Here is a 24,119-nt window from a genome sequence, read left to right as displayed (position 1 = left end):
TGCCTTGCAAGCACAAGGCCCTGGGTTCGATCCCCAGCACCGCAAAAAAAAAAAAAAAAAAAAAAAAATTAAAATTGGTCCTCCACCTCTATCATAAGTTAAGTGTTTTGTGCCAAAAGTTTCCTTATATTTAAGGTGTGCTTGGTGGGTAAAAAGCCTGAAAGAGGGAGTAGAAGAAACAATAGGTTACCTAAACTGAGGAAAGGTAAATATTATCAATGTCGAAGAGTGGTCAAATAAAGTGGGAACTGAAAAACAATCATTTGACTTGGTAGCACCTAATATTAGTGTTCTCAAAGGTTTTGGAAAAGAAGTGGGATCAGAAGCTAAATAGCAGGTTTAACATAGGAGTAAAAGGCAGAGATCAGAGACAGAGAATGTGTTTTTAAGAAGTTTGGGTTTTCAGAGATAATAGATTTTGGGTTTTTTTCTTTTTCTTTTTCTTTTTTCTTCTTTTTTTTTTTTTTTGTTTTGTTTTGTTTTGTTTTGTTTTTTGTCCAGTGCACTTGCTTCTATACCAGAATTGGCTAGAGCTAGTAAAACCCTGTACAAATATCACATGTGAACTAGTATAATCTTTGGAAGTTCTTCTCTTTTGGTTTTTTGTATACTTGCATGGAATGTGTTCTCTTAACATATTCATTTGCTACTCAGAGCTATAATACATACAACATTACTTTTATTAATTTTCTAACCATTTGACCTCACTTTGGATTATATTGTTTATAAAATGTCAGTTACTTGGGTCTGGGGTTGTGGCTCAGTAGAGTGCTCGCCAAGCACATGTGAGGCCCTGGGTTTGATTCTCAGCACCACATAAAAATGAAATAAAGGTGTTTTGTCCACCTACTACTAAAAAAAATATTTAAAAAAAAGTTAATTACTATTGTAGTTTGGAATTATGCTTTAAAATCCTGATAGCTGACTTAACATAGTCAGGATTGATGGATTAACTTTCAGCATAGTTAATTTGAATTTAACCAGTGGTAGATTAAGCACAGATTATGACAACTGCTTTTACAGGAAGTGATGTGGATGCATTTTTATATTATATAAAATATTATTCTAAGTAAATATCTGATAATGTCAAGTTCATTGGATTCTGGAGACCAAATAACTCCATTGTGTTCCTCTTAAAAGGGGGAGAAAGTGGCCGATGATATACACATTTATACAGTATTTTTTAACTGCATTTAAGTGAATGAAATGAGAACATGTTCAGGGGCAGAAATTTAGTGTTCCAAAGTTCCATTGTATATGGAGCATATTTATTATGATCTAATTTCAAATTCTTTTATAGTATAGTCCTTGTATGGTGGCCTACATGAACTTTTGACTTAAAAAAAAATAAAAACCCCATTGGATTATGCAGTAAGGAGATGTCAAAAGAAGAGAAACTGAGGACTGGCTGAGGTTGTGACTCAGTGGTAGAGCACTTGCCTAGCACGTGTGAGGCACTGGGTTCGATCCTCAGCACCACTTAAAAATAAATAAAATAAAGATATTGTGTCCATCTACAACTAAATTTTTTTTTTTAAAGAGAAACTGAAAGAGAAGATTGAAAACAATGAAAATAGATTTCTTGAGTGTCCTGAGGGAATGGTAGGAATGGGTAGAGAACACAGCTGGAAGGATGAGTTTCAGGTAAGAAGAGGAGGAATGCTAGTCTTTTGAGGAAGAGACCAATGAATACTGATTCAGATATGTATATTTTTCCTGGTAGGGAAATGGTTCATTTGTAAGGACTGAGCCTTTTTAGGCAATTTTGGGGTCATTTACAAGGTTAGATTCCTAGGTTCTGACTTGAACATAAATTTATTTATTCTGGTTAAGTGGTAATTTAACATTTTTCTAATGTCTCAATAACAAATTTAATAACAGTAGCTTACTGGTACTTTTCCATTGGTTTTCTAGTTTTAATTTAAAAATTTTTCACTGAGTTTTTTTTTTTTTTTAATAGATGCTTCTTAAGTTTCTAATTGACTTTAAAATATATTGGTCTTAATGACCTTTAGCTTTAAGGTTGATAAGCAAAAGAGATTAGAGTTTATCTAGTTTTCCTAACCTTTATCAGGAAAACTGTATATCAGTGATTTTGTGAAATCATGCAACTACTTAGCAGGAGAGTTCAGATAGGAACATTGGTTTCATGATTCTTGGGATTAACGCTCTTTCCTTAAGCCATCTCCTTTACTTTCTTAGATTATTATAGTAGTGTATGATTTCAGCTCTTATGCTTTTTGTTTGTCTTTTTGGTACATGAATATCTCACAAGAACTTTAAAACTAATCATATTACGTTCTTTGATATTCACTTCAACAAATATTTCTCAAGTGTTTGCTGTATGCCAGCCTCTATTTTAGATCTTTAGGTTCAACAAATTCTCTGGCCTCAAGAACAGAGGACCTAGAAAATAAACTCATAATTAAAAATTAACAGGTTTAGATAATTATGAATGCTATCAGGGAGACAAAACAGAAATAGAATATAGTAGAAGGATTATCAACTTTAGATAGAATAAACAGGGAAGGTTTCTCTGAAGAAGTAACATTTGAGCTGAGATGTGAATAATAAAGAATTACCAGTGGAGTAGAGCTTTCCAGGCAGAGACCCTCAGTATGGCTAATGAGTGGAAAAAAGTGATCCTGGAGAGAGCAAGAGCAGAGGAGGTCAGAACAGACAGTTTTTATGACCATGAAGACAGTGGTAGAAAAATGGGGTTTTACTCTAAGTGAAATGGTGTGGTATTAGAGCTGGGTAGTGACTGATTTGAATCATGTTTAACAGATCACAGACTGGATGAAGTGGCACACGCCTGCAATCCCAGTGGTTCAGGAGGCTGAGGAGGATGATTCCAAGTTTAAAACCAGCCTCAGCAACTCAGTGAGGCCCTAATCTATTTAGTGAGACCCTGTCTCTAAATAAAATATTAAAAAGAGCTGGGCTGTGACTCAATGGTTAAGTGACCTGCCCCTGTACCCTCCCTCCCCCAAATCACAATGCTTAGTGAAGAATGGAGTGTAGGAAGGGTAATAGTAGAAGCAGAAGCACTAGTTAGGAATCTGGTGTTGTCCAAATGAAAGATTATAGTGACTTGGAGGTTGACTTGATTATAGTGACTTGGAGGTTTTAGAGGTTGACTAGGTTTGCTAATAAACTAGATGTGTGGTGGTTAGGGAGGGTAGTGGGAGGATGGTGATTAAGAGCCGGAGATGAGGGAAGAACATGTTTTAGGGGAGGTAACCTCATGGTTTGCTGAAACTGGTTAAATTTGAGGTACCTACTGGATATCCAAGGAGACAAGTGAATGTTCACACTTAGTGTTTGACCGGGGGAGGTCAGGCAGAACTGGCAGGTACCTTCTACTGCAGGAATTCACATACTGAAGGAAGGGAATGGCATCCAGAACTGAGCCCTGAGGCATTTGCAACATTGAGAGGTGAAAAGTGTGAGCAGAGGACCAGCCATACAGAGGGAAGACAGAATGTTGTTTTGTGGAAGCCAGGAGAAGAGGACATTTTAAAGAGGAGAGGCATTTTTAAAAAAATTTTTTTAGTAATAGATGGACACCAAATCTTTATTTATTTATTTATTTTTGTGGTGTTGAGGATTGAATCCAGTGCCTCACACATCTGGCAAGTGCTCTACCATTGAGCCACAACCCCAGCCCGAGGAGAGCATATTAAAGAGGAAAGAATGTTTAAGGTTGGATATGATAAGGACAGGGAAATGATCTTTATATTTAGCAGTTTGGAAGGTATTGTTGCCCTTGGCTGAAGCAGTTTCACTGTCATAATGGAATCCAGAGCTGACTGGAGAAGGTCAAAGAACGAATGAAAAGTAAGAAAGTGGAGGAGATATTGACTAGAGATGATGCTTTTGAGAAGTTTTGAGAATGGAGTCTGGAAATGGAATGATAATCAAGATGAATAAAGTAGAGTCATAGAAGATTTTTTTGTTTGTTTGCTTTTTTTAAAAAATTGGGAAACTCCCATACTTGTTTATATGAGGGTGGGAGCAGACTGGTAGAAGAGAAATTTATACTGATTAAAGTCCTTGAGGTAGTGCTGGTGGGATAGCGTGGAGAGCACAAGTAGGGGAATTGCCTTTCACAGAGACAGGGATGCAGTCATGTAATATGACCTCACATGTCCCTTTACTCAGAGTCCCTTCCTTCAGTCTTAGCAGTCTCAATAGACCAAGTTGATCTTTCTCTAATCACTACTTCTTTTTTCCTGTGTTACACACATCCTTCTGTCAGATTGAATTCATTGTATAGAAGTCTTACCATAAAGCAACTGGTGATGTGTAATGCCAATTTTAATTTTTGTACCAACAGGTGAAGCAAAAAATTTATTGCCATATCTTGGACCCAACAAGATGAGAGATTGCTTCTGTACCATAAATTTGGACCAGGAAGAAGTTTATCGTACCCAGGTTGTTGAAAAATCTTTAAGGTTGGTAGAAAAATTAGAAATTATCATTCAGAAAATACATATTGATTGATCAATGTGTATGTTTTCCAGATTATAATCATCAAGAAGACTTTCTTCATTTGAAACTTTTATATTTGCATTTGAAACTTTTCTTTTACATTAGGAATTTATTTTTAGAGTTACAGAATCTAAGAATTTGAAAGAACCTGAATGTTCATTGAACTGGACTAACTGCCTGTGCTTATCATCTTCTTGACCATGGCTTTGACAAATGATCATGTGGCATTTGCTTAGTAATGTTGCAGTGACCAGGGAGTTCATTGCCTCCTAAGTAGCTCATTTGGTCTTTGAACTATTCTGACTCTTAGAAAGATCTTATGTTTAGTTGGTTCATGATTAGTACAACAAGAACCAATTATATGCCAATAACTTGCTGGATTCTGTTTATTTATGTATTAATTCATGTGACTTTCATCACCTCAGAATGTATTTTTCTCTTAAATTGTACCTATTTTTATCCCTTGTATTAGTGGGAAGCAAATTTAGTGTGTCTTTCACCTAGGCGGTCTTTCAAGTTTTTGAAAAGAACTATCATATTTCAGTCTGTTCTCTAGGTTAAATTTTGCCCATTTATTTTAATTTACCTCAGAGTACATCATTATTTTGTTTCTCCAAAGAATAAATTAAATTACTTCTTAAAGTTCATATATGTTGCTTAAATTAGTAGTATGTTATCAAAGAATGGACTCTTCAGTAGATTTTTCATCTTTTAAAGTATAATTGCACTTTAAGATTATCATAGTAAATTCTAATTTATAAAATGAGAACATGCCATCTCTGCCCCTGGCACTATTTGTGGACGTGATTCTGGTGCAGAACTGTGCTGGAAAGATGCAGTCTTATTCAGAGATAAGAATTAAAAGAAGGGTACAGGGAGTTGTTGAAATAAGCATGTGGTAGGTGAAATATTACATGCCATAAATTATGTGAATTGTATTTCAGATCAGTTGTATTTCAGAGATATCTTTTGATATTTTTTCATACCCTTTTTTCTTTATACTTGCCTTTTTTTCCCTCTGAAGTTTGCCTTTGTATCTTTATTTTCATTTTCTATAATTTTGAATATATACTGAGTTCTTCACAGAGGAGGTACTGTATAAAACTGAAAGTAACTTTAGTAGCCCCAAAAGATTTGCAGTAATACACTTTAAATCTTTAGTTACAAGTCAACTGTCCTTTGTGTTAGAATTTTGGTATTCTTTATATTTGTAAATATAAATTTATAAATATATTTTGTTTTATATTTATAAATAATGAAAATTGAGTCACTGAGACTGAGTAATCTTTCATATGTCATAGAACATTAGAAGCAAAGCTAATACCATTTAAAATTTAATTTGATACTTTAATGTACTTGGATTTCATATTGCAAAGTGATCAGTAAGATACAAAAGTAGCTTGTAACTGTCCATAAATTGGATACCCTAGTAGTTTCTAATATGTAGCCTTATAAATGGATAACTAACTAAAATCAACCCACCTTTTTTTTTTTTTAACCCTTTCTGAATGTTTGTATAGGGAAAATGAAATCAGTTTTTTTTTTTTAAGATCCATATTTTTCTAACTGCATAGCAGCTTGATATAATTTCAAGCTAGCAGTGCTTATCTTAGGCAATTAAGAATTTTTTTTTTTTAGTTGTAGAAGGACACAATACCTTTATTTTATTTTATGTGGTGTTGAGGATTGAACTCAGTGCCTCACACTTGCTAGGCAAGCGCTTCACCACTGAGCCACAACCACACCCCCAGGCAATTTTGATGTAGTTAGATAAGATGCTTCTGGGATTCTGGGTGTCCTCTAGCGTTTTTCATTGTGGAATAGGGCAAAAGAATTTGTAGTAAAAACCCTTGCTTGCCTTGTTTTCATTTCAGTATCCTAGTGCTTGTGGATATTGTGATAAGCTGTAAAGCTGAAAGTCAGTTGGTACCATTCGGATCTTTTATAGGTTCTGAATAGTATAGTTTTTGTATATAGGTAAAAGTTTGATACTTTTTTTTTCATATCTTTTTTTTCCATTGTACTTGCCTTTTTTTCTGTGAAGTTTCCTTTTATGTCTTTTAGTTTTTATCATTTAAAATATCTGTTGAGTTCTTCATAGGAAAGGTATATGAAACTGAAAATACTTTGCAGCCCAAAAGAATTTGTAGTAAGAGATAAGCTAAACCTAGTACAAATCCTTTTAAGAAAGAGGTAGTATTTAAATATTAACAGCACGTTACTGGTGCTTCAACCTTGTTGAAAAGTCTTCTTCAAATACACTGATTAGTTAATTAATTATATAAAGATGTGGGCAATCAAATATGGAGGTTAGGTTGTCGATATTTTCATGCCACAACAATACAGGTAATTTAGTAATTCTCCTGTTCTTATTTGACTTTAGAATGTGCTCTAAAATAATATTTGAATGTAGATATGTACTATATAAAGGAAATTCTCTATTTTATAATTCTTTAAAATAATACAGAAATATCTACATGTCATCTTTACCTAATAGTTGTTTTTGCTTTGATTTTTACGTTGAGACTAACTAGAAGACTCCAGTTATTTTAACAAACCAACTTTTGAAAGTAGTTTGCAGAAAGGGGAAATACTGGGGAATTATATTGACCAAATTATGTTGTTATACTGTGTGTATGTATGAATGTGTAACAACAAATTGCATCATTATGAGCAACTATTTCCATTTAAAATATGGAAAAAATATCAATTGTGTTTGAAGTGAAAATTGTGCAGAATTTAACTGAACTTTATAACAACTAAAAAACTGCATCAGCCATTTTTTGGGCAATGTCAGAATGACTTCTGTAGTAGTATTTTACTTTGCATTTCAGCTTTTTTAATTATGACTTCCTAATATTGCATTTCATGGTGATATTTTTAAACAATCATTTTGTAATTTAAGCATGCTTGAGAAAGAAGTATTCATAAGAAAAGATATCTACTAGGATTTCAGAGATTTATGTCTTCAAAGAGGCATTTAAATATAACCAAATAACATTCTTAAAATGAACTTATAAAAAATAAACTGTTTAATAAGAGAAAACCCTGCAACTTTGGGGTAGGCAGAGTTTTCTTAGAATACAAAAAACACTGATGATAAAAGAAAAGAACTTAGGTTCCAGTAAATTAGAGCCTTCTATTCAAAAGTCACTGTCAAAAAAATTAAATGATAAGTCACACCTGGGTGAAGATAGTCTGACAAAGGACTTGAATCTGGAATTTATTTAAAAACAAAGCAAAAACTTAATTCAGTAAGAAGACAGTCATTGAAAATAGAAAAAACTTGCACATGTATTTCACAAAAGATCATATACAAATGGCCAAGAAGCATGTTAAAAGATATTTAACATAATTATTCATCAAGAAAATGCAGTTTTAAACCATTTCTGTCACTGTAGGTTCTACAACATAATCTGTAGAGAGAGAACTTTGGCTGACAGTGACCAGTATGGCACAGGTGATAGCAGAAGGGTGCAAGAGAAATTTTGGGGGAGAGAGAAATGTTTATATATTGATTAGGGTAGAGATTACACATGTGTATAAATTTGTAATGTCACATTCACTAGAATGGCTAAAATTAAAGACTGTCAGTTGATCTAAAGCTACTGGAATGCTCATGTGTTGCTAGTGAGGAGGGTAAAATTGTACAGTTACCTTGGAAGATAGTTTGACAGTTTCTTACAGTTTACATTCACCTGCCCTTTAACTCAGGAATTTTACTGTGTTACTTATCCAGAAGAATTAAAGGTCTGTGTCTGGAAAATGTTTTATATAAAAATGTTCATAGCAGCTTTATTTTTAATAGCCCAAACTGGAAAGCACTCAAATGACATCACTAGGAGAATGGAGTGTGGAACACAATGGAATATTTCACAGCAGTTAAAGCAAATGAACTACTGTATATAACAACATTGGAAAACACCTCACAGACAAACCAAGGGAAAGAAGCAGAATACGATAGTACATACTGTATGAGTCCATTTATATGAAATTCTAGAATAGAGCTGCAGTGATAGAAATCAGATCTCTGGTTGCCTGTGATAGGTGTGGTAGGGTAACTGCAGAAGGGAATAAGGGAGCTTTCTGGGGAGAATAGCAATATTCTATATTTTGATTGGGGAAGAGTCTACATAAGCTTATAAATATATCAAAGGTCACTAGCCTCTACTGTAAATTGGAGTTTATTTTATGTAATTTATACCTCAATAAAGTTCCTTTAAAAATAGCCTGTTTCAATTTTTAAAATATATTTTTAAAATAACACTTTACATAACATTACTTGCTTTAGGTGGTATGTATTATTGTGATTAATACAATTTTACATATTTAAATATTTTGAAGACTGCTGGTGGTGTGAGTAACGTGGTCCTCAACTCTCGTGTAAGTCCACTTTAGGTTATCATGCCCCCAGGTAATGACTGTCTTCTGTCCACAGGACTTCTAAAAAGCTCTTTGTTTAGAACTCATCCTGGCAACCAAGATCTCTTGAGTTCAACTTGGTTTGTAAAGGATTTAGTTGAAACTTAGCATTGAGAATTATTTTGAGGTTTTTAAAGTTCTTTTCAATGGAATTTTAGTATGTAATTTTTATTGATTTTATTGAAGACAATATCTTTTGAATATTAATAGTATTATTGTTAGTGGTAGTAATAAGTTATTTTTTAATTATTTGATATTATTTGAAGGAATGTACTTTCTCCCCTTTTCTTTCTAGTCCATTTTTCAGTGAAGAATTTTACTTTGAGATTCCAAGAACTTTCCAGTATTTGTCTTTCTATGTTTATGATAAGAATGTTTTACAACGAGACCTTCGTATAGGTAGGTACTATTCATGATTATTTTTTGTTACAAAATTGGTGTTTATTTATATTCATTCTTTATGTGTAAAGTGTTAAAACTGTAAATTAATACTCAATTTTCTAATCCTGTTGTCTAGACTGTTTACTTCTGAATTTGACTTTTAATTTGTGTGTTTATTTTATATGACACTTCTCAAGAAAGCTTACTGGTCCCCTCATCATGTATCCTGTTTCCATACTACCCATGGTTGCCCTTGCATAATACTCATGCTTATTCCTTAGTGTATCATTTAGGGTCTAGATTTTTTTTTTTTAAATGTGGTACTTATGAGGGCAGGGATGGCCTTACATTTAGTAAATGTTCAAAAAGTACTTGCTGAAAGGTTCAAATAATGTTTTTATTCAAATGATTTTATGCAATCAGTATTGACCATCTTAAAAACGTGTCTTTGAGGTTTTTCTAATAGAGAAATAATTAACTTTAAATATATATTTTCTCCCTGGTTGTATTGGTAATCAGTCAATGTATTAAATAGTTGACAGAAACTGGCTGCATTGTACCACCGTCTCAGTGTGTTAATTATGGGTAGATGTCTAATTTACATGTATTATCCTCTTTCTTCTGAGTGCCCTGAATTTCGTTTTCTCTTGTCTCTTCCTTACTGATTGAAACATGTTCAAGTCTCCTACAGCTTAAAAAATTGTTCATCTGACTTTGTCTTCATAACTGACTGCTAGTGTCTCAGCTTTTGCTATTGAACTCTCTAACAAATGGTCTCTATCCTGTGCTTAGTACTTAATTTTTTTGAAAGCCCTCTCTTGTCTAACTTCCATATTTTTCTGACAAACCTTTTTTGAACTTTACGAAAGTTATTTTTAAGCAAATCAAGTCACTTTTAGAAACAATACATTTTTCTTACTTACAAAATTTTTAACATGTTTTTAGTGACTGATAGTGACTGCCCAGGAATAACTACAGATACTAGATTGGCATATTTTTCCCATTCTTTTTTTTGTGCATTTATATTATTACATTGTTTATTCAGTTTTTTTTTCTTTTTCACTTAATACATCTAATGATCCTTTCCGTGTGTCATATTTTACAAAAATATTTGCTGTATAAAATACTTCGTATGAAAATGTATTGTTTTAACCACTCTCTTTGTTGGTGAACGTTTTGTTTCCAAATTTTTGGCTTTTTAAGTGGTGTTACTATAAACAAATATTCTTCAGCATAAATTTTGGCATGTCTTTTTTTTTCTTAGGGTAAATTCCAAAATCGAAAATACTGGGTCAAAGGGTATGAATATTTTAAGATTTCCTCTATATATTTCTACATCGGACTTCAGAAATTTTGTACTAACGTATCTTTCCCCAAGCATGCCTTGGGGCCTAACCATTTTACACACCCTGGACATTCTTGGATACTATCATTGGGAAAAAATTGTCAATATGATAGATGAAAATAATATTTTATATTTTAACTTGTGATTTTTCTGATTTTCAAGGAATTTGAAGTGTTTCTCAAATATTTATTGACTTTTTATGTTTTTCTTCTGTGAATTGATTCTTTTACCGATATTTCTTTTGGTTGGAGTTCTTTAATTCATTCTTAATTATTCTTATTTGTTAGAGAGTTTAGCTTTTGTTAGTTATGTATGTTCCAAATACTTTTTCTTTTTCAAGAAAGCATTGTCAAAAAAAAAAATTTAAAAAAAGCATTGTCTTAGTTTTTGTCACTTTTGACTTTTGATTCCTTATTCAATTTCATGAAAGCCATGGAAAATATTTTTCATGGTGTTGTATTTTCTTAAATTTAAGTCTTTGTCCATCTGTACTTCTTGACTTACATACACTCTTCTGTTTCTAGCAACCCCTTATTTATGATTCACCCCTAAGGTGCCATCCTCAATTCAATTATATAAATATTTACTAAGATACTTCTGTGCAGCATACAAAAGATGGGACTTTTAAGATGAATAAGACTGAGAGTGCCTGCATGCAATCAGAGGGACAGACTTTTACTCTAACATTAATATATAGGTTGTGTATCCTATATCTGGAATGCTTGGGACCAGAAGTGTTTCATATTTTGGAGTTTTGCATAGACTTTCCTGGTTGAGTATCTCTAATCTGATAGTCCAAATCTAAAATGCTTCATAATCTGAAACTTTTTGAATGTCATGTTGATGCTCAAAATATTTCAGCTTTTCAGACTGTATTATAATAGAGTCTGTGCTGGAGGTATGAACAAAGCATTAGGGAACATAGAGGGAGAATAGGTTGTTTGGTGGAGGATTAAGAGACTACTTGGGTAGGAAAAGAACAGTTACCAAGTGATAGGAATTGGCAGAAGTGGAGGGGGAAGGTGAACCTTATATTTGTGGCGTATCCTGATTGAGTATATAACTTGCATAGGTAGGTGATAGAAAGTAAAGCTGGGAGTGTAAACTGGGGCCAGACTGTGATGGACCCTAAAACATGTTCCACATATCAGATACTAAGGAGCTTAGACTTTATCCTGAAGACAATGATTTTGAATTTCTTAAGAATATATACCACTGTATATGACAGTGTGTATGTGTAGGTATACACACACACACATATCTATTACACTTTTTGTAATCTTTATATGTTGAATTTCTAGTTTGGAAGTTGTAGGCAATAGAAATTTGTTGATTTAAAATAGGAGAGATTAAGACCTGGAGAGCAACGAGGAGACTGTTATCAAATGAAATTAAATAGGGCAGTGTTAGTGGGAATGTGAATGAGAGAATGTACTTGAAAGGTTTCACATAGGACTTAAGGACCAAGGGGTTAAAGATGATGTGAGAAGGGGAAGAGTTACAAATGATGTTGTTTCTATGGCTGTCATTAACTGAGATAGGGAACACAAGGAGATCATTCAGTTTGGGGAGATGGTAAAACGGAGAGAAGAGATTTTGGTTTTAAACAAGTTAACCTTGTATTATCTGGGGAATTTCTTGTTGGACATGTTAGTTGACAGCTGGGAATACAGATTTGAAGCTTAAAGAAAAGAGCTGGAGCTGCAGATTTGAGAGCATCAGCATTAAGTGATACTTGAAGACTGTGCTGGAATGAGTGAAATTACCTAGCATACAAGAAGGGTTTCAGGGATACAGAGGCTTCAGTGAACACTGATAAAGCCTTATCAGAAAAGTAGGAAAGAGAGAGAGAGGAGATTGCTACCACAGGAGGCAAGGAAGTCTTTTAAAAATGTCAGCAACCAGAGAGCGAGAGGGGGCAAGGATTGGATAGAGGCTGTTAGTAGTTATTAGTACCCTTGAGGAGAGTATGTAACTTTGACCATCATGGTATCTCTTTAAGAAAGTTTAGTGATTTCTCTTGTCCCTTTACATATAATCTATGTATATATTTTAGGAAAGTCCTTTAGTTGAAGTTTATAATTAGGATTTCTGAAAGTTGGCTTTGTTATTTATTTATTTATTTGTTGGTTGGTTTGTTATAGATGGACACAATGTCTTTATTTTTAAATTTATTTTTATGAGGTGGTGAAGATTGAACCCAGTGCTTCACATTTGCAAGGCAAGCACTCTACCACTGAGCTACAACCCCAGCCCTAGTATTTATTTTTGAAGTAAAAATCAATCTTAAGTAAAAATTAATTCTTTATTAAGTGGTGTCAAAAATCCATAACTGTGGACCTGAAGATTTTTCTTCTTAAATGTTATTTCTTATAAAAATAGGGAAAGATAAAATACCTACATTTAGTGGGATGTTTGTTTTTTCATGTAGAAATTAATATTAAAAGTAAACATAGTATATCCCCATTTTGAAAATGGTCTTTGAGGGCTGGGGGTTGTGGCTTAGTGATAGAGTGCTCACTTAGCACGTGTGAGACCCTGGGTTCAACCCTTTGTACCACATAAAAATAAAATAAAGGTATTGTGTCTACCTTTAAATATATATATATATATATATATAAAATTTCAAAAAAATGGTCTTGATATTTTTACTTACATTTTTAACATTTTTCTAGTTTAACATACTTTCTGTTATTAGCTCATAAAGTTGTTTTGTTTTTATTTTGAGCTATTAGAAATTATTCTTGTAAAATGTTTTTTTAATTTAGGACATTAGAAATAATGCTGAATTACTTTGAGGTATTTTGTTTTTTTTCCTGCAGTGCTGGGGATTAAACTCAGGGCCTCACACATGCAAGGCAAGGCAAGCTCTTAACCACTGAGCTCTACCCACAACCTTTAATTACTTTTTTTTTTTTTTTTTGCGGTACTGGGGATTGAACCCAGGGCTTTGTGTTTGACCGGCAAGCTTTCTATGAACTGAGCTGTATCCCCAGCCCTCTTAACTACTTTTGAGTACTGCCCTCTTGCAGTCCCCTTCCCTGAAGTAATAATTATCAATACAGGGCATAATTTTCTCATATTGGGCATCTTGATGTGCCAGGAATAGCTGGTGCAAAAAATAGATAGTGGATTAATTAAAAACTTGTGAGGTGTATGATACATGCTACAAAAGGTAATTGTAAAGTTTAAGTCCTCTTTTACAGTGACATATTTTCCTAATATATAGTAACATCTTTCCTGAAAGGAGTAAGATGGATAAAAATACTTAAAGAATATATTTTTATTTCTAATGAGTGATTTTAATATTGAAATTAAAATGTAAATATTTGCCTCCCAATGTTCTAGTTCTTTTATTTTTAAGGGAATTTTTCAAGGAAATTATTGTTCAAGAAAATTCAAGTAAATTGTGGCTATCTTAGTAGATGTTGGCAGCCCCCCCCACTTCCCCTTGGCTCTGAATTGTACAAAGAGTATTTCACTAGGATGTAGGAGACCTGAATTCCAGTCATAACTCTGTCACTGACTCTGTAACCTTTTAACAAGTCACTTTTGTATGCCTGTTCATCTATAAAATAAGGCTGGGTTTTAAATAGTTAGGTCTTTTCCAACTCTTTGAATAGTAATTTCTGCTGGAATTTAGCTCTTAAGTCAGATCTACTGTTTAGAATTTGCTTGTGGCAACACTTTGTATCTGTTTGTATAGGTACTATGCCAGTTATCCATTACTACAGACAAATCAGCTGATATTTAGTGGCTTAATACAGTAACCATATATATGATCTTCTGGGTTCTTAGTTTGGACTTCACTCAGCTGAATAGTTCGGCTGATCTTACTTGGAGTTGCTAATGTAAAGTTATCTGGGAGATGGGTGCTGAATGCTCTGACGGTCTGATTGTCTGTGCTAGTTATTAGCTGGTTCTTACTCTCCACGTGGTTTCTGCATTCCAAGAGTTCAAGTGCTACTGCACAGGTGCTTATTAAGCCTTTTCTTGCATTATGTTTTCTGATGTTCCATTGGCCAAAGCAAGTCACATAACCAGTCCCAGAGTCAGTGCTGGAGGGGAATACACAATGGCCTACATACCTGAAAGCATGATTTATTGGAAGACACTAACATACCAGTTTAGTCTACCACAGAGACCAAAATGCATCCACCTAAACCCTGTATACTAAGGCTTCTAAGTGCTGCCTTTGGCTCTGAATTGCTCTTGTTGATTATCTGCAGAATTCATTCAGTCTTTTGGTCTTATATAGGCAGTCCCACTCATCACCACCTTTATCTATTCTTTCAGCCATTTCTCCCAGGTGCTCAAGTAGAAGCAGGATCTGTATCAGTTTGAAATTCTAAGACCATATCATGACTAAAAATGGGCCCCAAGGATAAACTAGTTTTTACTGATGGCAAGAAAATATTGCTTAAAAGTTGTATTGGAAAGCTAAGAATACTTTTTAAATTTAGACACAAAGGTGGTTCCTTCACTTCTTTTTGTTTCCTGTCTTTGTCTATTTAAGAAATTATTGTAGTATCTAGTGTTGTTTGTTTGGTTTTAAGCTCTGTCTGCCAGGACAGTGGGGAAATGAAATAATACCTTTAAATGATTTGTTGGGAAGTTTGTTCCTGGATAATTGTTCTTTTTCTTTCTCTTTTCTTTCCCTTTTTTTTTTTTTTTAAAGTTGGTGATTTCATGGCTAGTGAAATAATGAGTTGATTTATTAAAAAATAATAAACCTTAAATGAAAACAACCTTTGGGACCAGTAGAGGCAAGAATAGTTTTTAAGATCATTAGAGTTGAAAGTCATTTCTCATGCAGAGGAGGCAAATCAGATGTAGAGAGTTCAAATAATTAACTCATGGTTACACAGCTAATAAGTAACAGAATTGACACTAGTCTACAGAATTAGTACCTGTACCAGAAGGAACATCAGTAGGCACAGACTGGCTCCAAAATCTGGCTTCATCACTTGTTAGTAGGCACTTCTAAATATTGTTCATCTTTTATTTTTTGTAAAATGGGGATGATAGCCTCTACCTGTTAAGGAGGTTGCTGGCTTTTGAGTTCAGCGCTCTTTCTTCCATATTACACTGCTTTGTCTTTTACAGTTAATGCATGCCAGTTTAATGATAAGAACAATAAATCAGAATAGTGATTTTTTTTTGTCTTGTGTTTCAGAAACTTAACGTCTTATTTCCCTCCCTACGCCATACTTCCTTCTCATTTACCCTCCTACCTTTTTCTGTCTTTCATTCTTCTGTTCTCCACTCCCCTTCACCTGTTTTATTCTCATGACATGCATTTCTTTTTCAGATGTCATATTGCTTAATAAAATGCTGAACCTGTTGTAGGTTTCCTGCTACCTAATGAGTTAAAATATATCTCTTTGTCTTCGTCTAGAATTTTTATATAATAATTTCTGGCTTCTTGAGATTATGTGCTCTTTCTTCCCTGGTTCTTCAGGCCAACTAGCCTCATGCAACTCCATCTTTATATATCAGAAACTGACATCTTAGGGACTTAAGAATAAGATTTGGCAATAACACTTCAAGTTCTTTTTAGCTTACAAATGACTTATTTATGCAGCTAGTCAGAGAAGAGTTTCCCTCTCATAGGACAAGAACCATACAACTCTTCAGTGACAATGAGTATCATGTTATATGAGGGACTGAGTAAGAGGAAGAGGATTTTGTTTCTGGAGTTTTGGACTTGTGAGGATTCACTTTTGAAATAAAAGAGAATAGAGAAGATGTGATAGAGAAGATGACCTGAGTTGTGAGTCATAAATAGGACAAGTGGATTCCTACAGTTTTTAGAAACATTGTTGGTTAGACAGGTTGAGGGAGCGTGGAAATCAAATCATCACTTAAACATATTGTCAGTGTGGCTGTATGTAGAATGAGGGAATGAATTGGCCAAACCTATAAACTTCTGAATAAAATTTGTTTTAGAACCCTCTTTTAAAAGTTGGTACTTGCTTTATATTATATGTACACATAATATATGTACATCTACATCAACATTCAAAAATTACATATAAAACTAGACATCAAGGGAATTGTAGATCAGAGGTTCTTATCAGCACTCTACCAATCAGTTTCTGGATGGTAGGTAAATGCTCTTAAAATTGTATGCCAGAACTCAGTGGTAGAGCACTTTCTTAGCTTGTGCTAGTCCCTGGGTTTGATTCCCAGCACCAAAAAAAAATTGTATGCCAGATATTATCTGTTCCTTTTTGTGGAGATAGGACACCAAAGATAACATAACTACAAAGATTCTTAAGAGCAGGGGGAATGGTTTCCAAAAGGTAAGAACTTCAGCTACAGGATATATAGAGCTATTTCTGTGTATACATGTATTATTTTTTCAAAGTATCAGACTATCATGCATTACCTTTAAATTTAATTATCTCATGTGGAATCAGTGGTGATTGAAACTAAGATAATCATTTGTGGCATACAATTTTGAATACTTTGTCATAATTTTATATCCCAACTTTTCCTAGTATTTTATTAATTTGCTAGAAATTCTATATAACCCATAAATAAAAAGTACCAAAAGTTGTATGACTTAGTTCTTAATATAAATTCATTTAATAGTATAAGGAATATGTGGATGTTTCAGTTTCGTACTTGTCTCTTAATTCAGTAGTAGGAAAATTTTGTTTTTCCATTATTTCTATCTAAACTTTTATCACAGAGAAACAAGGTATATCTTCCTAGTGCCATTTGCTACAATATTTGAATGAATTATAAATGTTGTGTATTCACATAAAGATTTTAATCATCACTTGAGATTTCTTCCAAAATATTATTTTAAAGTTTGGGGAAATTTATTCTGGTTAGGGCCCCTTTATTAATTTTAAAGTATTACATTTTTTAACTTTCATGTGTTAACAGATATAGCTCATGAATTTTCAATAGATATCCTCTGGGTTGTACTATTCATACAGTTACCACTATAACAAATCTTAATTGTGTATTTTAATCTTTTTATTAAAATTACACATAAGTAGGCAGTCTATAGCTTGAGTTGCAACTCATAAATGGGAAGATAATCTTATCAAAAACTGTAATATGATTAAAAAATTTTAAACAATGGATTTATTAAGATGTAATTTACATGCCTTAAAATTTACCCTTTTAAAGTATGTATTACATTTACAACTTGTTTTTCAGTGGTTTAGAAAAGGAATCATATATAGCAGAAGGAAAGGGGGAGAGAAACATGGTGAAATACTAATGTTTAGGGAATCTGGGTAAAGAATATGGAAATTTTTGTACTGTTCTTGCAACTTTTTTCTCCCACGTTTGTAATTATTTAAAAATATTGTAAAATGAAAATAAAAGTATACAATGCAGTGGGTTTTATTATAAAATTGTATAGTCACCACTATTTGCTTCCAGAAGAGTATTTTAAGCATACTTTTCTGTTTATTTTTGTCCTTACTTTTCACTTAATATACAAAAGTTGATGTGTCTTGACATCAAAAAATTTCTTACCATTATCTTAAAGTTTTCAAATGTTAAATTTATGTCATAAGTGAAAAGATGAAGTATAATTAGGAGACATAAAGTGAAATCTTTATTTGAAAAAATGAAAGAAAGTGAACTGCTTTTAACTTTGGTTTATGTCCTTCGTTAAAGCTTTTGAGTAGACTCTTGGAATAAATTGTTAGTCATATGCAAAACTGTTTCTACTTCTTAAAACTTGAATTGAGGAAGGAAATGCTTTATACCACCATGGCAAATACTTCATTATAATAAGAACATTTCTGTTTCTTCCTCTCATATTACTTTGTTCATTGTGCTGGGTCTTTCCCTGGGAGGTGAAACTCTTTAGGGAACTGCCTTGGTTTTTGTAGTGAAGCAGTGGAGTCAGTGTATTGTTTTGATAGGATGAATTTTTAATACTAGTATAGTTTTCAGTTAGTAATGTATGATATGGTTTTTCCTTTTTACTTAATTGGTACTTATAACCTATTACTAAATGCAGCTATATCTGCTCAAAATTAATCTGAACATATGGTTCATTCATAAGTGTTGAACAGGTGGGAAGATTAGTTTTCACTGCCATTTCACGTTGCTTTTTATACTGTATATACTATGGGTAAGAGTGTGAATCTGAGTAACTACTACAAAGTGCAATTGCATGCAAATGCAACTGAGTTTTTGTCCAATCTCCTGATTCAGAATGGCCCAGAGAAGGGTCTCACAAGGGACAAGGAGGAGACACTTCTTCATTCTTTAGACATAGGAAGCTTTATAGAAACATATTTTTTATATCATAGGTGCAAAGAACTTTAAAATATTTTCTATAAAGTATTTTATATGACAGTGCTGATGAGTCTTAGGATCATGCAACATGTTTTCTCAAATTGTTTTACTTATTTTTTATAGGAAAAGTAGCCATCAAAAAAGAAGACTTGTGTAATCATAGTGGCAAAGAAACTTGGTTTTCACTACAGCCCATTGATTCCAATTCAGAGGTTCAGGTAAATATTAAGTCTTAAGTAATGCGAATCACACACAGAAAATGAGTGAAAATGAAATGTTTATGCTGGCTTATTTAGCTAGAGTTTGTGATACTTTATTTTAAATTTTAATATCAGATTATAGACCTTTGAGTAATATAGAACTGTGGGTAATATAGCGCTAAAAGGAAATGGCTATGGTGTATTTATTAAAAAATACTGCACGTGTGTATGCAAATGTGTGAGTTCAAGGAGATTACATTAGGGAGCACAGATTTTTTTCCTACCTTAGTTCTGCTGTTTGAATAAACAGAAGCAAAGTATTAATTTTTTTAGAGAAGAGAAAAGGCATGTTTTATTAACTCTGACCTTAGAAGTCTGTGATTTATTCATTTTCATCGGATACTCTGTTCACTCTCCAATAAGCTAGACTTGGGAAGATGTTACTCATTCAAACCATGCCTGAGCCCACCGTGCAAAGCTTCATTCCCATACCCACCCTTCCTGTTGTTCACCTCTATTTTTATTTGAAAGGGTATCATTACTCCTTTTAATCTCTTCTTTCCTTTTGTCAAAATAAGAGGCCTTTTGCAGATTCTATACGAGTAGAAATTAATCTTTTAACCACATAGCTGAAGTTTCTATTTCCTTCTGGAAAGTTTGAGTTGCTCTGTCTTAGAAATTGTTATTTCTATCTAAAGGGAAAAAAATTTTCTGTAACCCTATTTATATATAAAATATGGTAAGTATTGTGAAACAATTTCCCGAGGGCATAACTGCAAACAGGATTCTTCTCTAAAAGAAGTTATAATTTGCGCTGTGACTCAAACAGAAGTTTAAGACAAAAAAAGTGCTATATGCACACCCACAGATAATTTGCAAATAAAGTGCCTGTTTCTCTATTTCCTCATAACCTCTCAAGCATTCTTTGTGATGAGATTCTCAAAAAACTGAGCTTTGTGTACTAAAACTCTTGCTTAAATACAAAATACAACATACAACCTACTCTTCCTGTTTTATCTACTCTACCCCATTTTAATACTCTTCTTTCCATTTGATTATAAGTACTTTTAAGATACCAATTAGACAGTGTTGTTAATGATACAGGTGAGAAGCAATATGAGGAAGTGGAAAAGGCTTAAATTAGAAGTCAGAAAATTTAGGTCCTAGTGTTTTTATGTGGTTACTTTAATGACCTTGAATTTCATTTATATAAAACCGGAAAAGTCATCTTTGACTCATATGATTGTTAAGAATTAAGTGGAATATATTTAAGAGTACTTTAAAAACCATTCATTGCTGTACAAATATAAAATATTTTACCACCAATCTGGTGGCTATTATATGTTAAATAATATGCCTCTACAGAAGGCATACATGAAAATTTTACATTAAAATACCTGCTTTTCTTTTTATTTTATTTTTAGTTTTTGGTACCTGATTTAACACCTTTTCCACTGATCATGAGAAACTTTTGGTATAATATTAATTTTTCTAATAGTTTTAAGAGAAGACTAGAAATGGTTTTGAACATTTTGTCTGAAATGAAATTTGAGGATTATTATAAGATTTAGCTTAATAAGTGTTCTTCTGACCAGTATGAATTTGCTAAAGGATTTAAGGACTCTAGTTCTGAAAAAGTAGAAATCTATATAGTATAACGCTTATTAGAGATTAATACTGAAATAGTTATATATATAAAACATCTCTGAAACAAGAAAATTGTGGAAGCACCGTATATCTATTAGATACATATTGACATTTTTTAATTTTCTACAGGTTATTTTCATGACTGGGTTGCTAACCTTTGCTGTCTTCTGTCTTAAGTGATAATTAACTAGTAAGAGTTACTCACTATTTAAATAGATTTTAGAAGGAAGCGTACCTTAGGAGGTGGGAGGGATGCATAATACAAATAAATAAGGTACCATTGGGAATATTATTATGTTCCCCCAAAATGGATCAGGTAGTACTAAGTTAACTTTGTGAGTCTAGAAAAGATAGAAAAGTGGCCCATGATTAGTACAGATCCCAATTATTTAAAAAAATGTTTGTTTACCTTTGTAAATTTTACAAAAAAAATATTGTGAAAAAGTAAGAACAGTTGATGAGGGCAGTAGGAGAAAACTATGAGACTAAGTTCAGCAAGAATTCTAATTACTTTTATATAATCATGTCAGTATATATTAAACAGTACTAAATAATATATGTTACCTCATTTAATCTTCATAATAGCCTATGAGGTAAGTAATATTACCTCCATTTTACAGACAGGATAAATGGGATTCACAGAGATTAAATGACTTCCCCACAGTCACAGCACTACTAAAGCACTGATTCCAGCAACAATCTAAGACTCCTAACCACAGTGCTTTCTGACTTTTTAATACTCTGTACTGTTAGTCATCAAAAGTCTTTAGCAGATCAGGAAAGTTACTTAGGTAGCATCTAAATCTGCAGGAATAGAAGCCTACTCAAATTAGCTCAAAAAAGCAGTGTACAGTGGTACATTCTGGTAATCACAGCTCCTTGGGAGGCTAAGGCAGGAAGATCACAACCTTGAGGCCAGCCGTGGGCAATAGTGAGTCTCTGTTTTAAAATAAAATTTTAAAAAGAGATGGGGATCTAGCTCAGTGGTAAGAGAGCCCCTTGATTGGCATTTAGTCCCCCAGTACTTTAAAAAAAAAAAAATTAGCTCAAAGAAAAAGAGAAGGGGCATTGGAAAGTTCTTAGGGAGTTTTTTTTTTTTTTTTTTTTTCCTTTTTTTTTAATATGTAGGCAGGGGGTGGGGCTATTGTTCATTTGTTTGTTTTGCCATGGAGTGAATCCAGTTCTTTCTTTTTTTTTAATTTGTTCTTTTTAGATATACATGACAATAGAAAGTATTTTGACATATTATACATACATGGAGTATAACTAGCCATTCTTGTGGTTGAACATGATGTGGAGTTACACTGGTCTTGTATTCATATATGAACATAGGAAAGTTAAGTCCCATTCATTCTACTATCTTTCCTATTCCCGCCCACCCTCTTTGTTCCCCTTTGTCTAATCCAGTGGAACCTCTGTCCCACCCTGCTTATTGTGTTAGCATCTGCATATCTGAGAGAACATTTGGCCTTCAGTTTTTTTGGAATTGGCTTATTTCATTTAGCATGATAGCATCTAGTTCCATCCATTTACTGGCAATACATTCTTCTTTATGGCTGAGCAATATTCCATGTGTGTATATACCACATTTTCTTTATCCATTCATCTGTTGAAGGGCACCTAGGTTGGTTTCATAGCATAGTTATTGTGAATTGAGGTGCTATATAAACATTGATGTGGCTGTCACTATAGTATGCTGATTTTAAGTCCTTTGGGTATATGCTGTGGAGTGAGATAACTGGGTCAAATGGTGGTTCCATTCCAAGTTTTCTGAGGAATCTCCTAGGGAGCTTCTTGAAATGTAATTATAGGAATGTCCCTTTGAGTAAGAGAGGTATCAAGTATTTGCAGAGAAGTTGCATCTTTTAAGTGGAGGTTAGGTTATGACAATAACAGACCTGAAAAATTTGATATAAATTAAATTTATTTTTGAAAAGAACTTTAATTTCTCATAAAGCATACTAAAGCCGTTTGTTTTTTGTTAACCACCACATAAAATAGTTGGCTTATGTGTGGGGCCATGGTGAATGAAAAATGTGTTCTACATTGTTCACTATAGAAATCCACTTAGAGCAGTAATAGACACAGCAGGAGGCATGTGGGAACTGAGACTCATTGATTGATTTCTTCCTACTCATACCCATTGTGCTCATTGAGTACAGGTATTCACTGTTGAAGTAGTGTTTTTTTCTTTCCCTTTGATTTTGAAGAGTGAATAGTGAATGTTTTTGCTTTCGAAGGAAAAAACATCATTTAAAGATAAGATTCTATTGTATTCTTTTTGTATATCTGATGAGACTGTATCTCTTCCTAGCTTCTCTGTAAATCCACTCTTCTTGCTACCAAAAAAAAAAAAATGCCCTGCGAGCCTGAGTCATGTGACCATGCGGCCTCTTAACCCTTGAAGAGAAGTAAGACTTAACAATTCAAATTGGACAGACTTGGGTCACATATCTGCTGAAGTCTAATTTGATATGGTTGGAGGAAAAGCATTGGAGGGCAATACATTCTGGGGCTTTGCTCCTTAAGAAAGGGGTTTGGGCCAGGTGTAGTGGCTTACACCTGTAATCCCTATGAATTGGAAGACCGAGGCATATGGATCACAAGATTTAGGTCAGCCACAGCAATTTAGTGAGACCCTGAGCAGCTTAGTGAGACCCTGTCTCAAAAAATGAAGGGCTGGAGATGTAGCATCCCTGGGTTCAGATCCCCAGTACCCCCAAAAAAGGGGGTTTGGGTGGAGGAAATGATTGGCATCTCTACCTCAGAAGGGGGAGATGTTTGATTTCCTAGCTTAACCACTCATTGACATTCGTACCCAAAATACTTGCTAACTTATTGTTGCTTGAGGATCATATTTGAAATGAGAACTTCAATATAAAGGTTGGTTGTAAAGTACTAGGGAAGTAATATGCATACACGTAATTTAACCTTCAAATGAAAATATCCTCATAGTAAAGTAAGGTAGAGTCTTATTACAAAACAGTTGAAAAATTAAGAATTATAACTTCTTACCTTGAATTTGACTCAGATGCTTTATTACTATAATGTTAATAATTATTTTCCATTTTCTTTTCAAATGAATAGTAGTGTTTCTTAAGTGCATTTTTCTGCTTAAACTTTTTTTTTCTTGACTTCGTTCTTTTACCTTTTACAGTTTTCTCCTGTGGGTTGAACCATTCTCTTCGTGCCACTCTGTTTTGTCTTCAGATTCCACAGTGATCATACGGAGAGTACAAATGGCTCTCATCACCCATGACATCATATCACTTACGTCTAGTGGTCATTATTCAGTCTTCTTATTTGACCTTTAGCAGAGTTGATTCTGGGCAACCCCTTCCTTAATTTTGAAGCAT

The 24,119-nt window shown here is 33.4% G+C and overlaps 1 protein-coding gene across 2 annotated transcripts in view; it reads left to right on the top strand.

Moving 5' to 3' along the window:
• Rasa2 (RAS p21 protein activator 2) overlaps window positions 1-24,119 on the top strand; it is a 103,886-nt gene that overhangs the window by 15,220 nt on the left and 64,547 nt on the right. For both annotated transcript variants that reach the window (XM_047564412.1, XM_047564411.1), the window contains exons 2-4: window positions 4,340-4,457; window positions 9,212-9,315; window positions 19,040-19,134. In XM_047564412.1, coding sequence (XP_047420368.1) covers window positions 4,340-4,457; window positions 9,212-9,315; window positions 19,040-19,134 — 317 coding nt within the window. The remainder of the gene's footprint in view (window positions 1-4,339; window positions 4,458-9,211; window positions 9,316-19,039; window positions 19,135-24,119) is intronic.

This window comes from Sciurus carolinensis, chromosome 9, assembly GCF_902686445.1.
Source record: "Sciurus carolinensis chromosome 9, mSciCar1.2, whole genome shotgun sequence".
NCBI lineage: Eukaryota > Metazoa > Chordata > Mammalia > Rodentia > Sciuridae > Sciurus > Sciurus carolinensis.
The sequence above is the reverse complement of the archived record's forward strand: the minus strand, read 5'-3'. Positions and strand labels throughout refer to the sequence as shown.